General features: G+C 37.4%; 2 protein-coding genes across 2 annotated transcripts in view; one reads left to right on the top strand and one right to left on the bottom strand.

The window, feature by feature from the left end:
* The window catches only part of LOC127835820 (retinoblastoma-associated protein-like), a 98,038-nt gene that overhangs the window by 12,510 nt on the left and 64,304 nt on the right, over window positions 1-21,224 (top strand). The window contains exons 2-3 of the mRNA XM_052362253.1: window positions 18,713-18,886; window positions 19,372-19,458. Coding sequence (XP_052218213.1) covers window positions 18,713-18,886; window positions 19,372-19,458 — 261 coding nt within the window. The remainder of the gene's footprint in view (window positions 1-18,712; window positions 18,887-19,371; window positions 19,459-21,224) is intronic.
* LOC127833612 (uncharacterized) lies at window positions 736-5,236 on the bottom strand. The gene is made up of 4 exons (XM_052358973.1): window positions 5,036-5,236; window positions 4,044-4,280; window positions 3,052-3,267; window positions 736-2,085 (listed from the first exon to the last, which is right to left on the bottom strand). Exons 1-4 carry the CDS (start codon window positions 5,186-5,188, stop codon window positions 1,840-1,842), a joined length of 852 nt encoding a protein of 283 aa, XP_052214933.1. The 5' UTR covers window positions 5,189-5,236; the 3' UTR covers window positions 736-1,839.

The following is a 21,224-nucleotide window of genomic DNA, read 5'->3' on the forward strand; positions in this document are numbered from 1 at the left end:
ATCTAAATAAATGAAACACTATATGCACATGTACCTCTGTAAAGTAATGCAAAAACAATTAAGCGACTAATGCAACTTCAAATATTTTAAAGTTAATAATGAAGCATTAATGGCCAAAACCTCCTTAAGACTAGAGTGTCTCAAAAGGGCCGGTTTAAAGAGTTAAACATGAACAACGATTTACAAAACAATAACACAGAAATGTAACAAAATATGTACATGGACAAAACTGTTAAACATTACGTGTTTTGGGAAATCTGACCTGGCCGTGTGTAATGTAAAACAAGAGTCTATGGTGTCGTTATTGTTCCATGGTCTCTGATCGCATTTCCCAAAACCAACACAATGTCACAAGTATGAAGCTGGTGGTTAAACAACAATGTTGTGAAACTGAAGGGACTGGACTCCAGAGAACTGTATAGCAAAAATAAAATGAAATTGCCAAAGTTATTTTTTTCTGGTTTTGTTGCATGCATTAACATTTACAATACTGATGTATTGCAAGCCTATTGAAACAAAAAGCAAATGGTTCTATAATGACAAATGCCTTTTCATTGATGTGGCATTGGTGCATAAGTTAGCTTTTGGAGTGTAAGGTTCTCCAAAGAGTTTGATCCAGAATTCCAACTAAATTGTTTTGTTTCTTTCAAATTAATGGTCTTTTCACATATATATTGTTAGTTATAAAAAAGTAGTACATTTGAATACAAACTTTTTTCCAAGCAATCTGGAGTTCATCATCTTCTAAAGAATCCAAAATAAAATCATAGCAAAAACACTTTCATGCAATATAAATATTGGACTAACTTACTACTATCGTGCGACATCACTGATGCCTACCAGGGAAAATTGTTTACTACATGTAAGGTGTAAAAAAAGCTGTTTGTTTCTGGTAACCCTCCCCCGCATAATTTTTTTACCCCTCCCCTTATCTTTTTATTGACTTTTTTGGAGGAAAAAATGCCTAAAAATGAGATTGTTTGTGTAAAATCAATCAATAAAAAAAAAAGTTAAAAATACCCCCATACCTATTTAGTTTTTGCAATGTTACCAGAAACAAACAATTTTTTTGGCCTAATTACCAGCAAATTGAAAACAGCACCAGACCACCTTCAAAGGTTGAAACAAATAAAACAATTGCCTGAGCAAAATAATGAACTAACACTACATGTGTATTTTCATTGAGCTAGTGTGACGGTTCTTGCAAGAACATTTAGCAAGAACATTTAATAAAGTAAAAATATATATTGAAGTGTCATTTTCCTATCTTGTTTATTGCATATATGCAACTTTCCACCATGTAATTTTACATGCAACTTTCCACAATGTAACTTTTATAAATGATGATGAGATAAAGTGGTAAAACCTTAGGGAAGGTATGACTTGCAAAGATTACCAAAGAGTGAATTCTGATATCGAGGCTGACATGGATTTCAAACAATGATTAAATATTCAGTTTATCTTAAAACACAACTTGCTTGCATATATTGACCAGTAATTGAAATAAATTGAATATGTTCCTTTTTTTCAAGATGTTTTTAGTAGAAATTGAGTGGTCAACTGAACAAATATGACAAGAACAGAAAAAACAAAACATTATGCCTTTCAACTATTGTACAGGTAAGTGAGATCAGCAATGAAATTGCACAAAGAATGACTAGCCATTCAGAGTCAGTCGAGTAGTGCACAAGTTAGGCTTTCACATTAACATGGGTGAAAGTACAAAATATTGAAAAACCAGAAAAGTATGAAATGGCGGTACTTTCAATAGTAATTACTTAAGAAAAGTAAAAAAATTGCCTTTCAAAAAACCTGAACTTCAGGCATGTCTGAAAACTTTCACCCAAGCATTAAGGCCTCCTCGATCAGCTCCAGGCTCACGATATCCGGCCCTTGCGAAGTTATGTGCACTTGCAAGCCTGCTGCAGATGCCTCCTCAATGTCTTCGTCCCCAACTAACCCCTGCATCATGACCACAGGCACTTTCACTTCAGTGTCATCATCCAATAGGAGATCGACTGTAGCACCGTCGACACAAGCGCCAACAACAACCACATCGCGTTCAGACACTGGCACTTCAGTTTTCTGAAGGATATAAATGCATCATGGATGTAATTGTATTGCATACAAGTACAATTCCTATAACTCAGTTCATTGACAAGATAAGATATATTGCAGTTTCTTGTTGAATTGGTGAAACCTGGGTCAGGCCAATTTTAATCCCAGGGGCATTATTTGAACAATATTTGTTGGGAATCACTAGATGATGCCTTTAAAAAAATATGAAAGATTTGGCCTCTTGCTTTCAGTCATTTTGTAAGCTTTCCCTATTGTAATTCATTTTTAAAACTATGGGTCTCTGGGATGGGGCCAATTGACGTATCGTGACGCTACGCGCACTGTGTTTTTAGGGAGACTACTCTAACGTTATTGTCTGAGCAGGAAAACAGTACGGCAGATTTTTGTAAATAGTGCTTAGAGACAGGGGAGGTAATAGAAACACTCGCCTGCGAAAATACTAAAATACCCATAAAGAACAAAAACCAACCTTGTTTCAGTGAACAAGCCCTCCTAATTTGAGAAATTAAATGTATTATGAATACTCTTCAAGGGTAAAAAGGTGCGAATGTCGGACCAGCAGCGCCGGGCTGAAGACTATCGATTTTTTTCATTGGCTGATTAATGGCTGATTAAGCACAGTGCGCATATATCGCAATACGTCAATTGTGACCACGGGATGATGCCACTTTTTGCAATACGGTTGTTTGCTAAGCAACTTTTAGCGCTAAACTAAATCCTGACCAAAATTAAGGCATACTTTGATTATATATTGAAAGATGGACTGGTTGGTGGTGTTGGTTATGTTAGCTCCATGTGGAAGGAATAAATGATACCTAATTTTAAGTAAATGCCTTTACAGTTGCTAAGGAATAAATCTGAGGAAAGCTGTCCAACAAAGACAATGAATGACAATAACTTGAACAGAGGTTATCATGATATCCCTATGTTCAATCTTGATTAAACTTGAAAACAAGCAGGATGTTAAATTACCTCAATTTTCGTTCTAGCAGTAGTGGACAGGCTTGTTGAACCATTGTAATGGTTGACTATGACGTCTGTGACACGGATGTAGTCACCTGGCCTCACATCTGCAGCGGCAGCGGCCCTCCACAGTGTGACATTGCAGTTGGAGGTGGAGTCTTCCACCTTCACCACCTTGATGGTGACCTCTTCATCATTGACCCGAATGGTCCGGGGTGCTTCCTCCTAAAACAGCATAGTAGCAATAAATAAGAAACCTGAGGGGCCAGTTATGTTTATATTAGTTTATATAATACAGGTTACCTGAGAGGAAAGAGGACCTCCAAAAGATGCTACAAAAAAAAAAATGAAAATTATAGGACTTCGGCCTATGAAAAAATTGTTAAATTGACATTATTGAAACTCCTGTATGTACCCCCATGACCTAATTAACTAATCAACAGACCAGAACAACCTTAAGGAGAGTTCTAAGCAAGGAATATTCCTATGAAGTTTTATCAATTTTTTGCCAAGCCATTTAGGAAGGGAAGCCGTTCAAAGAAATTGTTGAGGACGACAGATGACAATGACGGACACCATACTTGTTCACTTAGGCTTGGAAACTAGGACGACAGATAACAATGACGGACACCATACTTGTTCACTTAGGCTTGGAAACTATCAGCTCTGTGTGGATTTTCACTGTGCGGGCAAAATCCTGAAATCAGCTTATCTGGGCAAAGGATAATGTTTCTTATAACCCTGAATGACTTGCTAAAACCAAGGTTTTCCCAGTATTACCTGCAGAGCCAGGAAGTACAACTAAAACCTATATTTTGTAAGGAAGTTCTTATTTGGATATTCAATTAATGAAATATTGCAGAGATTCGATGTTTGTATTAAATATCAACAACTGTATAGTCAAGGTACAATTTCTTGTACAAATGTATTCAAATACAAGACATAAATGTAATACCATACAGCCTGAGTTAAAACGCAAAGTATTGTTGGGAGTGTTATACCTGAACAATCTTCCCCACCACGCTGTTTTTCTGTTTTGATGGAGATGATAGTGCCGTTGCTATTGGCACATCTGCTGCCGGCAGAGGGTTGAGAAGGGTGGTCCCCTCGTCCGTGTGGCTGGCTGGGTGGCTTACAGCAGCCGTTGCAAATACCTTCGACTTTTCTGTCATAACGATATACGGTTGTCGTGCATCGGTCTTCCGGATGACTTCTCTCATCGCTATGGATGATCCAACCTGGACAACAGACACATGTTAATTTTAGTTACGCCAATAAAAGATAGGGTTGATAAGTTGAAATTTTTAAGATAAAGCTTAATTTACAAACAAATTGCAATCTGTTTGTGTAGCAAACAATTCAAAGACATTACTAATAATTGTAGTCTCTGGTATTGCGTGTCCAAATTAAATTTACGATAAGACCTTCAACAAATCTGATATTTATAATAACTAAGGTCAATATCCTCAAAGGAATGTAACTTAGGCGTTAACAAGTGTTTGTCACAGAACGTTGCAATGTCGCCAAAATGGCATTGTCACAAAATCCACTTGTCAAATTTTGTCTTCTTCTATGCAAGTAGTATCGATGCCAGATTAAACAGTTCAAACTAGTAACTTGGCCATTTCAAAATGAGTCCAAGTCCAAAATGAGGTCAATTCAAGTTCAAATGAGGTCATGTGATGTGGGTATGTGATAAGCGATCCAATACAACATCACTGCAAGTATCAAAGCTTTGGGTTAACCGAGAATGTGGCCACTTTGAACCAAGCGAAACTGTACATTGGAGAAATATTTTTACAAAAATATACAGATAGGCAAACAAACATGACTAACAAAATGAAATAAAAAACGAAACCATTTTTTTGGCCTGAGCAATCTTTTGTTACCTACATGATCAAGAAACGGACAGAATGCAAGATGACTCCCAACAATGAAACAAACCATGGCAAACTTATGCTTGGCGTGGTTACAAATAAGGTAGTTGACATACCTTGAGTCGTCCAAACAGGTTGGACGCATAGCAGACCACTCGAACCACTTTACAGCCGTCGCTGACGGCACACGCCAACACCTTTCGCTCTGTGCCATCCTTCCCTCTGAATGTGGACGGCTCTTCATCCACCGCCACAATGCACACCCTCATAGGTGTCTTGTATGGGCCAGACGCCCGATTTCCAAAAGCTAGTCCAATAGACATCTGCAAATAATAATAATAGTATAAAGATCCATAAATCAGAATGCATTGGCACTGTTACTCACAAAAACAAATATTCAAACAAGAAATATTTAGCAACAAGACTTTTAAAATATACACACGTTATCTATCAGGGCAAATGCATGATATAAAATAAAAAACAAAATACATGTAGTTATTTGTACAATTCCAGTTGGTATAGAAAACAAAAACCAATATATACAACAATATACAAAATGTGTTAAGATTTGGCTAGCGCTGCTGCATGGTTCTATACTTCACTCTGTGTAAATGCAAGATATAACGGCTTATGATCAGAGTAGTAGGTCTCCAACACGCCAAAGTCCTTCAAGCAACTTTCTTGCAAACTGGTGTAAATGTGATCAAGACAGCTGCCATATTCGGTTGTTGGAGAATCAATCAGCTGCTTCAAACCAAGAACTTCACTAAAAAGTTTCGCAATCCTTCCACGGTCTGGATAATTGAAATTGAAATCACCCATTAACACAAGCTTCATGTTATCATTAAGGAAGTCACAAAAAAGTGCTGATGCCCTGTCTCCAAACACAGATAAGAAGTCTGAAAAATTTGCAATAGAGGCAATGTTTGGTGGACAGTACACAAAACATAGTAAAATGTCATTTGGCAAGTACAAAACAGCACACTCTATACCTGATATTGTTTGGAATGAGGAGTGACTAACTTCAACACCCTGTCTATAGTAAACAGCAAGACCATGTGCAGACTCACCATGGTCTGAAGACAAAACATCAAACCCATCAATTTCAAAATTCTCACCAAGTTCACCAGAAAGCCTGGTTTCGACAAATCCAACTATATCCGCACACAACATGTTATGCTCTTGTTTCACATCACCAATGTGCTTTCTTAAAGATCTACAGTTTTGGAAACAGACTTTCATTACACTGTCACCGTAAGAATGCAAATCTGGCAAAGACTCCACTATCTGCTTCTGTGTCCTAAGTCTGACCATCTCTGCTTCAACAGCAGTGGAAATGCTGATTTTCTTCCAATTTGATTCCAATATATGGATGCCTGATAGACTACTCATTCTACTAAGGCCAACATAGTGGATATGATCTATTTTTCGTTTGCCAAAATGCAAAACTCCACTCTTGATGGTAGAGCCCTGCGCCTTGTGGATTGTTTTGCCTGCAGACAAATACAATGGAAACTGGCGACGAATGATAAGGTATGTTTTGTAATGCCGGAAAGCAAAGTTTCGACATACCTCAAGTACTGGTGTCCATGCCAAAGGGATTGCACTGGTATACAAATGCTTGTACTTGACACGCCACTTTTTGCCAATAGTCGGATCATCAAACTCAACCCAGACAATACTGCACCTTGATGAATTTTCAACCCTGAAGTCAAATTGCTTTATCAAGCCAGATGCACCATTTGTAAGACCATCAGCAGTGTCTATATTTGAGCATAACTCAGCTGGCATACCAACCCCAAGTTCAAGGTTTTGATGAAGGCCCATTGTTTTTGATGGGTCCCCTGGTATCTTTGAAAGGATGCTAGCATGCAATGCATTACCTTTATTTCCAGAAACAGTGTCAATTGCCTTTATTGTAAAAATATCTGAGGCAGGCATACTGCCTAGGACAGTGCTATTGTGGGCATTCACATCAGCTCTTGTGCAAAACAAATGTGGAAGATGGTCTTTGTCATGATCACTCAAAGCCAAGTTCTGAACTTGCCTCTTTTCAAGTACAGCTAAATCGTCTGTTGTATGATTCCCTTCCCGCAGCCTATTAAGAAGCAGTGCATATTCACGATCATCTTTTTGCCTCATAATCTCTTTTAATTCAAAAAACTCGAAAAGGTCTACCCACAAGTTTGTTCCCATACATTGCATTTGTGGCGTTTTGTAGACTTGTGAAAAAACCCAAGCATCCTGTACAGGTCTCAACTGAAACAAATCACCAACTGCAAGGACACTAACACTCCCAAAAGGACGAGCACATCCTTGCACTTCTTGCAATCTTAAGTTGATGAAATTTAACATTTCCCGACCTACCATGGAGATTTCATCAATGATGACAACTTTCAAAGCCTGATAGCGAGAGCGCATTGTATTCAATTGCTGCATATCAAGTGGTCTGAACTGAAAACCTTGTGAAGCTGGTATGCAAAAAGCAGAATGTATTGTGCTGCCGCCAATATTGTGTGCGGCTTTTCCTGTGGGGGCACACAACAGCACTTTAACAGTATCTGGACCCTCATCATGATTGTGATTGTAATACTTCACAAGAGCCTGGTTGATGGAACGAATGACATCGGACTTGCCACAGCCAGCACCTCCGGACAAGAAAGTGTAAAACGGTAATGAATTGGATTTGACTTTGTGCAGGATATGGTAAAAAAAACGTTTTTGTTCACAATTCAATTTGCGAACATTCTCCAAAAACCTTTCATTGTCCATTTCTTGTTGAGGCAACACTCCACTACAAGCCTGTTTTCTGCTTATGCCTAAATCTTCACCAAGATCATAATTCTCGACTGCTGCAGAAGGCCCAGGATCAAAACAACCATGCATTTCGGATCTCAACAAGGTCTCTTCTTGATCGATCATCTCCTGGTGATGTGCCTCGGGATGAACTGCAGAATACAATTGCTCAGACTCCAGATCTTCACTTATGCTCTCAAAGAAGCTTTCGTCGTTTTTCTCATACTTTGATTGATTGCTTTTTATTTCGTCTGACTTGGCATCAAAGCTCTCTTCAAATGACTGGTATGTCCCTAGTAGATCAGTTTCATCATCCCGCCAATGTGAATACAGCATGATCTTTTCCCGGTAATGTTCTTCCGCATCTTGACTTAACGGTGTGACGTGGCTGTATAAGACCTTTTGACGCTTTCTCTTTCTCAATTGAACCCCACAGGCAAATTGTATAACATCCAAGTGTACTTCTTCATCAGCGACATCCAATTCATCAACTGTGTCATGTTCATATTCTGTTTCAAGCAATTCTTGACCATCATCACGAGATATAGGCATTTTTTCTTTAGTGTTTGGACACTGATACCAAGATGCAAAATCAGCATAACACAAAAGCTCTATAACAATTGGCCTTCTTTTGTACCTTTTCAAGACACTGTCCATTTCCACGTTTTTGGAATTTGCTGGTAGTTCTTTCAGAGCAGACAAAGGTTTTATAAGAGCTGTTCTATCGTTTGTCTTCTTTGTATCAATGAACACCACTTCCCTTGAACACCTACGTAGTGGCATTTGAAGGACCAGATATACAGCCTCCTGTGCTCCTATTTCAACACTAGACAAAAACTGATTGCCAATTCTCCTAACCTGTTGTCTAACATCACTATCAATCTCTTGGGCCTCACTGCATGCATCACTGAGAAGGTTAGAAAGACCTCTCTGCCCTTTTGAAATGTATGAAACAATGTATGAAACACATGAAAATGGATCAAGGATATACTGGATATCCATGTTGGCCTGCCAACTTTTCAACAGTACGCAATTATAGTTATTCACTCTATTCTCAGAGACAGAGCGTTTATAAAAATACCTTTGCCCGAGTCAAAGACGATCGTATTACTCGAAGGTATGTGTCGTAATCAATACCAAGCTTTCCAAGAAAATCATCGAACGACAAAGCATCACCTGCAGCCTGTGTATCATTCAGAACAGTCAACACCTGTTCATACATACCAGCATTTTCAACACTCCCTTCAGAAGCTATCAACGGCTGTAGAACAATAGTCTCTGGCATAGGAGGAATCGGGAAGTTAAAGCGACAGAGGCTTTTGCCATTTTTCCTGCAAGTTGGGGCATGCCTGTGGGTCTGGTAATTTATCAATTCAGGCATGGTATCATCTTTACAGCATGAAACATATTTGTCAACAAATGCAGCTATTGTTGTATCAGAAGATACTCCATGTACAGGTGCACCGTTAACCCAGATCACCATATGAATATGCGGGGACCCACGCTGCTGAAATTCAACTCTGTAGAAAAAGTCAAGTATTTCACCGATAGGCTGCGATTTGTGGTGAAGAACATGCTTCAGGAAGTTCTGAACCCTGTGGTCAAAATATCTAGCACATGTTACAGGATCAGATTTAATCAACAGGCATTTGTCAGACCAAGTCAGGTTATCTATTTGCTCTGTGGAAAGCTCTTTTCCTTGCACCAGCATCGCCAGTGACCTCAACAAAGCCACCCATTTGGTTTCAGCTGCCGAAAAAGAACAAAACCAGGTTGGAATGCCAAGCTGACGAATCATAGCAAACACATCACGCTTAGATGCTTCCCAGTAAGGTGGTGAGCCACGAAGTGTGCGAAGTACTCGGTAGCCATCATTTTGCATAGTAAGTTTTTCAACAAAACCAGGACTAAGAATATCACCAGCAGTGAAAGTTGCACCCTTTGTTTTACATTTCCTCACTGCAAGAGAAACCTTGTCTCTGATCTGTTTTATTTGTAGCCGCTTCAATTTGAAAAATATGTTTGGCACACACAATGCAACACGCCTATCAACATTACGGAGTTCCCATTTGCAGATTTCACTATAATGCAGAGGCACAAAACGATCATCATTCGTTACTCTAGCATTGCCGCAAAATATGACAGGAAAAGAAAGTGCCTCAGAATGTATGTCCTGAAATATACTGATTGGAGAATTTGCTTCACCTGGGGCTACTGACAAGACCTGATTAAACTCGCGAAAGTCCATCGCTTGCAGGCATGTATCGAGATTACCAGTAAGTCTGTCTCTGCAGCTGTCATCCTCAGTCCAACCATCACCTGTTTCATTGGTACTAGCACTTCCATCATCTTCCAATTGTTCATTCAAGGCTGGTATTTCATGTGGAAATTGTAGCCAATTTTCATTGACAACTATCCCTTCATTTCGGAACAGTACACTGTTTTCAATTAACCATCTCGCAGCATTGAATACTTTATTTGGGCGAATGTTTTCAAAAGCAACATGATGCTTGTACGACAATTTGCGCTTTAGTTTCAACATAATTGTTTCATTTTCATTAAGCATTCTTTGCAAAGATTTAATTGTGTTGTTGACATCAGCAGGTACATTAACAATATTACCTTTCAGATTGATTTGTCCGCCCCTAGGCATCTCCCTTAGCTGCATAAATGGTAGCCTTGGACAAACCAATCTTTCCTCTAAGTTCGAAAGGTCCAACTCTGTTGGTTTATCAGGAAATTTGAGGCCATTATGTACCCAAAATTTAGGTATTTTCTGATGACTAGCAGCCGCAAAACAGGCTTGACAAATCCATTCAAACCCGTCTACACTTTTCAAGTTAGTAAGATAACGAGTAATTGTAGCTTTTTTGTCATGTTGCAACTTATCTACTGATTTCATGCTATGAGAAAAGAATGTCTGAGTACAACAGGTACAAACATAATTGGGCCCACTTGAAACAAGCGCTGTGAAACATGCAATCAGTTCCTCCTGTGAATAGTTAGAACCAGCCAACACACCAGGTGACTTGTCAACATGCAAGTCATCAACAAGAACTCTCAAATTTCTGCCTTCTAGTAAGTTTTGTATTCCCGAACCCGGAGTTACTTCAGAGCAACCACTTGAATCATGCCGATCATCAACAACATTCCTGAAGGACTTCCCATCCATCAGTTTAAGCATCTTTGCATGAAAAATCCTATCCTGCTTAGCGACTCTCTTCTGAACTCTCTTGACAGTAAACCCCTGCCGCCTGTCAAGAATTTCTATGCTAAATGGGGTAAAGCGGTACCTCGTTGGGAATTCAAATGTGTGCAGATCAAACTGCATACTGTCTGTGTTTGAGTTTACAGAACTGGCCAATGATTGAAGAAAAAGACATAGTTCATCAACTGATTTAACGACCCCAAGAACACACTTTCCATCTGGGTCACTCATTCCATTGCTTCCACGTGCATGACTGTCAAATACATAGAAGTGAACCCCATCAGAATAAATGCCAACTGACATACCACTGAATACAATGATAATTTTTTTCCATTTATGTCGAGCTTCAAGGCATGCCTCTCTAAAGGCATATCCAAGTGTATGGTTGGTGTGTACATTGGAGAGAGAGTTACCTTGTATGAAACCAGATTTGACACCCTCGTGTACTACATACCAGGTTTTACTTTTGTAAACCAAACGACATGGCAAATTTTCTGGATCAATCAACCCTGAGGTGCATGTTGCCTCACACAAAGCAGAGTACATGTGACTACCAGCAAAGAGAATATCATTTAGACAGCTAGTTTGCATGCTCACTGGATTGGTTTGACATGCAGTTATCAAATACATCAAACAACTGGTGACACACTGCTTGCCCCTTGCTTCAACTGGTAAACATTCTGCAGACTGACTAAAGTCGGCACAGCACAAAAGTGCAAATGCCATTTTTCATGGGTTTGTAGGCTATGCGTAATAGCTAAAGTCGTAATGTAAATGAATATTTTTTTTAAATATATCAACAGGTAATTTCAACACCATTAAACAGTTGATTGATTGTCATGAATATCACAATGGTTGATATCATTAATCTCAAATTAACTTTCAACAGCAAAATGTCAACAATGGCTCAGAAATTAGACACAACTATTAACTGTTTGCTTGTTTCTTAAGAGGTTTTGTTTGTTTCTTAAGTGATTAGTTACGTCCAAGATTCACAGTTTTCAAGTGCAATGTGTACATTTCATGTCCTTGATTTTCAAGTAAATTTCATGTCAATGATTTTCAAGTAAATTTTATGTCAATGATATTACAGTCCATTTCATCTCCATGATTAGCAAGAAAAATTTGTGTCCATGATTTTCAAGTAGATTTCATATCCATGATATTCAAGTGTATTTCATCTCCATGATTCTCAGGTAAATTTCATATCCATGATTCTCAATTGTATTTCATCTCCAAGATTCTCAAGTGTATTTCATGCCCATGATTCTCAAGTGTATTTCAAGTGTATTTCATGTCCATGATTCTCAAGTGTATTTCATGTCCATGATTTCTCAAATAAAGTTGAACTTCATGATTCTCAAGACCAGATAACATTTCAAATACATGAAGTACATTCTAGATGTATCAAAAGTTTTGTATTGATAATGGAACCGTCTGGGTTGAACAATCTTGCCAATAGCCAGTAGATTTGAAATAGGCCGAATTCTTAGAAAAAACGACTATGTTTCAAAAGGAAGGCAAAATTAGCAAAAGGGGTACAACTCAAGAAATATTCAAATACAGGTAACAACAAACTGATGGAAACAAAACTGTTTTGTAAAAAACATCATTTCAAATATTTCCAAATTAAACTATCATAAAACACATCAGTGAAGTGATATTAAACTGGAAAAACAGTAACTGAAGGCCTAAGAAGCAGTAATTGCCAGAATTACCCAACAACAAGTAGATGCAGCTTTGACAGTTTGAGAATACTTCCCGAAGCAGGAATCAAATTACCAACCTGACCGTGGCTTAATTCAAAGTTTCCGATTACAAGAAACTTGAACTTGTTCAGTTTATCCGCAGCAAATATTTTCCTACATAATAAATTGCATCAGGTTGGAACAGGAGCTGCTAGCTTTAACAATGTTGGGGGAAATTACCGCACTGCATCACTAAAACCAGACTGTGACAACAAAGAGAGTAACTGAATGTGCAACTTGCTTGTCATGAAGGCAAGTTTAGTCGCGGACAGGAATTGATATCGCAAGCTGGCTGAGACTTAATTAAACATTATTGCAAGTCTCTGATTGAAGCAAAAGTTAATTGGTCAAATTCGCTGGAAGCAGTATTTTTCTTACATAAGTTCAGCTGCATTAGTTCACAACAAAGGCTTTAACAATTTTGGGAGTATTTGGGGGAAATTCAGTGAACAAGTGTGCACCCTTACAAGCAAGTCAGCGTCAAATTCTGTGCAATAACTCCTGGTCTCCAGATGAGCTTCAAATGAAAAATGGGGAAACGCAAACATGCAACTTGTTTCACATTTTTATTTCATCTTTATCAAATAATATAGAATATTCGTGGCAGATGTTACACCGGATCTCAGCTCAGTTATATTTAGCCTTCGGTTTTCGCCTGAATGATTCGGACTTTTATTGTTTGTTTTTTTAATGCCAAATTGTGGATTCAGCAACTCGTGAGAAAACTCACCAACATTTACATTGTCTCAGTGCAGTGTTGACTCACAAAAATAACGTCACTGTATTGTCAACACAGCCCTTAAATTCCCCAAATGCTTTAAAATATCATTTCATGGTCATCGTCTTTGCCAGGTCACTTCTTCGACAAATAAACGCGAAATGCAGCAACGCTAACGCAAAAGATTAATAAATAGCATGCACAATGTATACAAAACACAATACTCTTCAACTTACGACTAATTGTCACCGCAAAAATACTTACTTTTGACAGGAATGTATTGATTTTTGCTTGATTTCTTTACGACAAGATGGCGTCCTCGGTCTTCAGAAAGCGTGGGTCACGTGATCTTTCGCGGGAAAAAATTCGCGGGAAAGATTCATGCGCATTCGTTGCATTTATCCCTAGAGAGGAACAAATGTTAGATAGACTGAACGTTAAAAAATAATTGGGTTTGTCATTTTGTTACTACATATCCTGAAAAAGAAAAGCTGAGCAAGACATTGTGTACATGTTAACCCCGCACTATTTGACAACCTATTCACCGTTAAATAACGGAAATAGCCGATATGATCGGCTATTTCCGTGCATTTTCATATCGGCTATTTCCGTGCATTTTCAATGCGCATGTACTAACATTTTCACAACACCCAATCAAATTGCGTTAACAGAGAGTTAGTTCTGCGGCGTAGACAGAAGTGCTCCGAAGTTTGCAGTAATATGCAAATTAGGCTGAAGATTGGCTACTGTGTATTATTGCCGCTTTGCGTCAATAATCCAAAAACAGATACTATTGTGCCAGCACGTTGAGTGAATACTGCATAAGCGAGAGGTGTGGATTAAATCTTACAAACTGATATTATTATGTCAGCTTGAATTGTGCTGACATCTTTAACTCAACAGTATCAACTAATATAAATAAGAACAGCACAATCTAACTGGCAGAATATTTTTCTACAATGGCTAAAGTAGTATTGTTCGGCAATAGTTACATCAAACGTCTATGTTGCTTTTGCGACGAGAGAAAAGGACTACACGTGCCTTATAATGTAAAATGGTACGGTCAAGGCGGTTTGAGAACGGACAGAATGAACACAGATCTGTACGGCAAGATGTTAAAGGAAAAAGGGGACATCGTCATCGTAGCTGTCGGCGGTAATGACATTACCCCTACATCACAACCCAAAGAGATAGTGAGAAGAATCACCGAAATCGTTAATGACATATCACGAAATGGATGTGAGCACGTGTACATCACAGAAATACTGACACGTGGAAATTTCTCAAAAAGTCCGGGCTTGCAGAAAATAGTCTTCGACAGACAGAGAATCAAAATAAACAAGTGCCTAGCCAAAACATTTAAGAACAATTTACTAAAATTTCCTGATATTAAATTCCCTGCTGACTATGCCAAAGATCAGGTTCATTTGGAGAGCCGTACCCCGGGAAACAACGGCATGCGCAAGTATCAGTGTCGACTACAAAGACTCTCCTAATGTAGTGTCAAACGCTAAATTCCATTACAATTTTGTTTATGTAATATTGGTGATATATGTATTATTATTATTTTTATTATAACATGTATTAAATCTTTGATCTAACGCATTGTCTTATTTTATTGTTTGTTTTGTTTTTTGAAAACAGTAATAGGAATTAACAACTTATCGTTCTAATGCACTTACCCTTGTCAGCGACCCTTCTGCATCATAATCCGTTCCTCTGAATGCACAATATTTACACAAATAATTCAAATTTCTGTCTGACCAAGATTTATATTCTTCAGTATTTAAATTAGTACACTGGCGATGAAGCCAATTTTTGCAATTACTACACTGAATAGTATCCTCATTGCACTCTAACGTGCATTCAATGCACGGAAATTCAGACATTTTGTAAGCTATCCTGACCGAAAAACACAATTTACAATATCAAGTGGTGAGGACATGTTAAAATATGGGTATATATATACATTGCTTATAAGGGTCTGGCCCCATACTCAGGCGTGTTAAGTTACCAGCGTACACTCGATACTCGCGCAATGAATGGTTTTAATGGAACGATTAAAATCGCTATTATTAATACAAAGCACATTAACTAAAAGTCATGCTGCAATTTCTATTTAAGAGTTTCACGTCAATTAGAAATACTTAAAACATATACATCAATTTACGTATAAGATGATAAACACCATGAAGTGCTTTTCGGTTGATACATTGCCGATATATTTATAACTTGCTACCAGTTTTTAGCTCACCTGAGCGATAGCTCGGGGTGAGCTATTGTGATCACTCAGCGTCCGGCGTCCGTCCGTCCGTCCATCTGTCTGTCTGTAAACAATTTGTAAACATCTTCTTCTACTAAACCATTGAGCCAATTTCAACTTAATTTCATGTGGAGCATCCCTAGGTCATGGGACAAAAGAATTGTTAAAAAAAATTTGATCACATAACCAAGATGGCCGCCATGACCATATATGGTAAAAACCTTAAAAAATCTTCTTGTCAGAAACCGCTCATCAGATTTTCAAAAAATTTCACAGGGATGACCTTTGAAGGCTCCCCTGAAAAAGTTGTTCAAAGAAATTTGATTCGTCAAAAAACATGGCCGCAGGAGCTCGTTGAACTTTGCATGTTTATTCGTTTTTGCCTATTTTGTGAAAACTTTCAAAAATCTTCCACATTTTTTGTCTGATCCTTTCCAAATTTGCACAGTGTCTTTATATCAATGAGGACACGAACCCTACAAAAAATGAGCATTATTGGTCCATGAAGTACAGAATTACCTCCCCTTGAATTGAGAAAATGGTGTTTATGCAATAAAGTCCAAATTTTTCATCCAATTCTTTCCAAACTTGTAAGGATTTAGCATGGTTCATACAAGGGAAACAACTACGGTTTATGCATGTTCTTTTTATTACAGATTTGCCTCCCTTTAATTCATTTAAAATCTCATTTTACAGCAGAGATTCCAAATCCGACCTGTAAATGAGCCCCATATTTACTGCCAGTGCTAGGTTACCTTTTCCCATTTGATCATTCTTAAGTATTGGTCTTGTATCTGGGTTGGGATTTTATTTGGGTCATCTGGGGTCAAAAACTAGGTCACTAGGTCAAATAATAGAAAAACCTTGTGTAGACAATAGAGATCACAGTTTTCATCCAACCTTTATGAAATTTGGTCAGAATTCTTGATGAAATCTTGGTGGGATTGTATTTGGTTCATCTGGGGTAAAAATCTAGGTCAAATAAATAGAAAAACCTTGTGTTGACAATAGAGGTCACAGTTTTCATCCAATATTTATGAACTGTGGTCAGAATGTTTATCTTGATGAAATCTGGATTGGGATTGTATTTGGGTCATCTAGAGTCAGGAACTAGGTCACTAGGTCAAATCATAGAAAAACATTGTGTAGACAATAGAGGTCATAGTTTTCATCTGATCTTAATGAGTCAGGTGAGCGATTCAGGGCCATCATGGCCCTCTTGTTTATAAAAAATATATATTATATTTGATATTTAACATGACTGTCCTCAATAGTGTCTTTGTGTCGTATGAACAAATCTGCACTAAAACTAAGATTAGATTCACATCGTACATCGAATAATTAATTGAGCACATGTAATTCAACAAAACTGTAAATTAATTCACACGAGCCGCACTGTTCGGACATGAATGAAAGGCGCCGATCATAACACAACTTCTCATCATTATCTGGAATATAATTAATTGAAGGTGCGAAAATCTATTTCCAAACTGCTTTGTGCTGATTAAAGAAGCGTACCGGCCGTTCGTTCACAAGTTGTTAATGATGACTTCAGACCTTAAAATTAAGTTTTAATATGAACAGACATTGACTAAATAAATATGTACATCTTTTCAATCCATTAAAATCGGCCCTTATAGTTAACTTTCATGTATATATAGAGAACTTGAGTGCTTTTCGGTGATTCTCTGCTGTCGCGGGAGTGCTTTTCGGTCGGTATATTGCCGATATTTAACCAATTTTGGGCATTAATACCTCATAATAAACACAAGGTAGTATAAATATGCATGCAATAATACCATTTATAACTAATTTAAACCGTTTACACACAATAGGAACGCAAATATTATATATATATATAGCGAGAAATTGAGTGCTTTTCGGTCTTCACATGAAGTGCTTTTCGGTCGGTATATTGCCGATATTTATCAAATTTTGGGCATTAATACCTCATAATAAACACAAGGTAGTATAAATATGCATGAAAAACAACCATTTATAACTAATTCAATCCGTTTACACACAATAGAAACGCAAATATTCATATATATAGCGAGAAATTGAGTGCTTTTCGGTCTTCACATGAAGTGCTTTTCGGTCGGTATATTGCCGATATTTATCCAATTTCGGGCATTAATACCTCATTATAAACACAAGGTAGTATAAATATGCATGAAATATGACCATTTATAACTAATTTAAACCGTTTACACACAAAAGGAACGCAAATATTATATATATAGCAAGAAATTGAGTGCTTTTCGGTCTTCACATGAAGTGCTTTTCGGTCGGTATATTGCCGATATTAATCCAATTTTGGGCATTAATACCTCATAATAAACACAAGGTAGTATAAATATGCATGAAATATAACCATTTATAACTAATTTAAACCGTTTACACACAATAGGAACGCAAATATTATATATATAGCGAGAAATTGAGTGCTTTTCGGTCTTCTCATGAAGTGCTTTTCGGTCGGTATATTGCCGATATTTATCCAATTTTGGGCATTAATACCTCATAATAAACACAAGGTAGTATAATATGCATGAAATATGACCATTTATAACTAATTTAAACCGTTTACACACAAAAGGAACGCAAATATTATATATATAGCGAGAAATTGAGTGCTTTTCGGTCTTCACATGAAGTGCTTTTCGGTCGGTAATTGCCGATATTTACCATTTTGGGCACAATGTAGTATAAACATACAATCATATAACCATTTATTACTAATTAAACTCGTTAACACACACTATAAACGATATATTGCATATATAGAGAGAGAAATTGAGTGCTTTTCGGTGCTATTCGGTGCTTTTCGGTTATTGTAATGACAGTATGGAAATAGCTAGCTCACAAACATGTATGAGATGTATTTATGCTTTAACTGATGATTTGCTAATAAGTAAAGCTGAAAATAAGTCTTGTTAAGGGACGTGTGAATGTTTAGAAGAAAGTAGTGTGAATTCTAAGAAATATAAATAAACAGCAGATAGACATTAGAAATAAAGATAAAAAACCAGATAAGAACCATGTTATTTCACTTTCTAGTTCATCACTACTTGGAAAGTACTGTGTGGACCTTGATGTACCAGCGTCCATTAAATCAAAGGCGTTACAGTTGTGGAAAGAAGTAAAAGATGTTAGTAGTGAGCATGACAGTGGAAGTGTTCAAGCACTTCAATGGATCCCAGTTGTAATATATGTTGCTGCAATAGAATCCAGGTAACACAATATGAGAAAATTGGGCTTTTAAGCAAAAGTCCAGATAAGGCGGAAAGTGTCGTCATTGATAAGCCTGTGCAGACTGCACAGGCTGATCTGGTTCAATGTTTTATGCTTATGCATTAAGCTCAGTTGTCCCATAACAAGGCTCATGTTATCAGTTGATGTTGTAAAACTGTGCCAAATACTTGTTACAACTTAAACACAGATTTAAATGACAATATAAATATATATAAGTGAACTTCATTGAAGTATAAATTAACACAATAATAACAGGGACAACACTTTTTGCGTTTATGGAATTAATTAAAAAATGTCTATTTTAAACCAAAATCCAGTCTACACGGACATTGTCTTCCCTGATTAGCCTGTTCACTCTTAGCCTGTGCAGAGTGCACAGGATAATCTGAGAGCACTTTACACACATGAATGAAGCCCCAATATCTCAGAACTGGCTCATATACGTGTCAATGTTTTGTTTGCAGTCAGCCCTATGGCCCAGAGGATCCTCACAGTGATAAATCCAGTCCATGTTGCAGTCTTGGGGCTATACTGAAGGCCTCAGATCTCAAGTAAGTACTGAGCCCAGTATCATAAACTTTCTCTTTTTAGCTCAACTCAGATGAGAATTGAGCAGGGAAACAGATAAGATTTCTTGTCAATTAGTATTTACTACAAGCTTTTTGTAACAATTAGTTTTTTCCCTAAAAACGATTTGTCAATTAGTTGTTTTACAATTTGATAAAAACTGACATATATTTGTGGATCAGATGAGCGCTTTATTTTCGGCATTAATAATTATCAGCAATTCTTATTCGTTCATTATAAATTCACAGTGTCAATGGTTGTTAATAAATATAAGTATTAATTATATATTGACAAATGGATGATGATGAGTCATTTTGTTTCAACCAGTTTCTACACTCCTACTTTTTAGTCTCAGAACACACTCATATTGCGAAACCCTCTTCATCAACAACAAACCAGTGGAAATCACGATGTTATCAGTTTTTCAGACACGGAATTGCATCAGTGTTTTGAGCCGAATATTACAGTATTTCTGTCACCACCTGCACTATTAAATCTGATAGTATACTATTCACAATGTCTTTTTTCGCTGGTTCGGGTTGCATAACGAATTGCTAAATGTTGCATAACAGCAAACATTTTCCCAAACTTTTTGCGACGGAAGTAACTTTTTGTGTAGACACCACCCCGAACTGGTGTCTTTATAAACTTACTATGAACCACACGCAAGGTTAAAATATTCTAATTTAAATTATACACGGAATGGAGGATAAGGTAAAACTAAAACGACCACAAATTGAATGCAATTCGTTTGTCCATTAACATTATCATTTTCAGTACGATTGATTTTTTATGCTCCCCATATATATATGGGAAGCATATAGTTGCCAGTTTGGGGTTCCTTACTTCTGTCACACTTTTGTTACCGTTTCCAATAGCGCCTTCAATATTTTATTGATCTCTTACATATTTGGCGTGTAGGTACCTTGCATGGACCTCTACCTTTTGACGATGTTTGAGGTCACTGGGGTCAAGGTCACTGAGGCTAATAATAGATTTTTCCGTCACAATTTTGTAACAGTTTCTCATAGCACCTTCAATATTTTTTCCGATCTCTTACATATTTGGCATGTAGGTACCTTTCATGGACCTCTACCTTTTGATTAGGTCACTGGCGTCAAGGTCACCGAGGATATTATTAGATTTTTCTGTCACAATTTTGTTACAGTTTCTCATAGTGCTTTTCATATTTTACCGTTCTCTTACATATTTGGCATGTAGGTACCTTGCATGGACAACTACCTTTTGATGAGGTTTGAGGTCATTGGGGTCAAGGTCACCAAGGCTAAAAATATATTTTTCTGTCTGCATGGACCTCTACCTTTTGATGAGGTTTGAGGTCATTGGGGTCAAGGTCACCGAGGCTAATAATAGATTTCCTCAAGGTCACACTTTGGTTACAGTTTCTCATAGCACCTTCAATATTTGATCGATCTCTTATATATTTGGGATGTAGGTACCTTGCATGGACCTCTACCTTTTTGATGAGGCTTCAGGTCACTGGGGTCAAGGTCACTGAGGCTAATAATAGATTTTCTCAAGGCCACACTTTTTTCCACACAATTAAACCATATATCGACAAAGCATCATTGGGGAGCATCCATCAGTTTTACTGATATCCTTGTTTATTACAATTCGTCTTCTGTCAAATAAAAATCTTAAAAATGATATAACGAAGCATATCTATTGCCCTGATAGAGTTTCACTCAGCAGAGTACTGAGAACGGCGGTCAAATCTCAGCTATGAGAA

This window comes from Dreissena polymorpha, chromosome 6, assembly GCF_020536995.1.
Source record: "Dreissena polymorpha isolate Duluth1 chromosome 6, UMN_Dpol_1.0, whole genome shotgun sequence".
NCBI lineage: Eukaryota > Metazoa > Mollusca > Bivalvia > Myida > Dreissenidae > Dreissena > Dreissena polymorpha.

What these genes read in the sequence shown, in the direction of transcription:
- LOC127833612 (XM_052358973.1), bottom strand. Translation starts at nt 5,188, where the DNA reads ATGAGGGTGTGCATTGTGGCGGTGGATGAAGAGCCGTCCACATTCAGA. An exon ending in TGGTGGGGAAGATTGTTCAG is followed by an intron (nt 3,268 to 4,043) that starts GTATAACACTCC and finishes ATGCTGTTTTAG; the next exon opens with GAGGAAGCACCCCGGACCAT. An exon ending in CTGCTAGAACGAAAATTGAG is followed by an intron (nt 2,086 to 3,051) that starts GTAATTTAACAT and finishes TATATCCTTCAG; the next exon opens with AAAACTGAAGTGCCAGTGTC.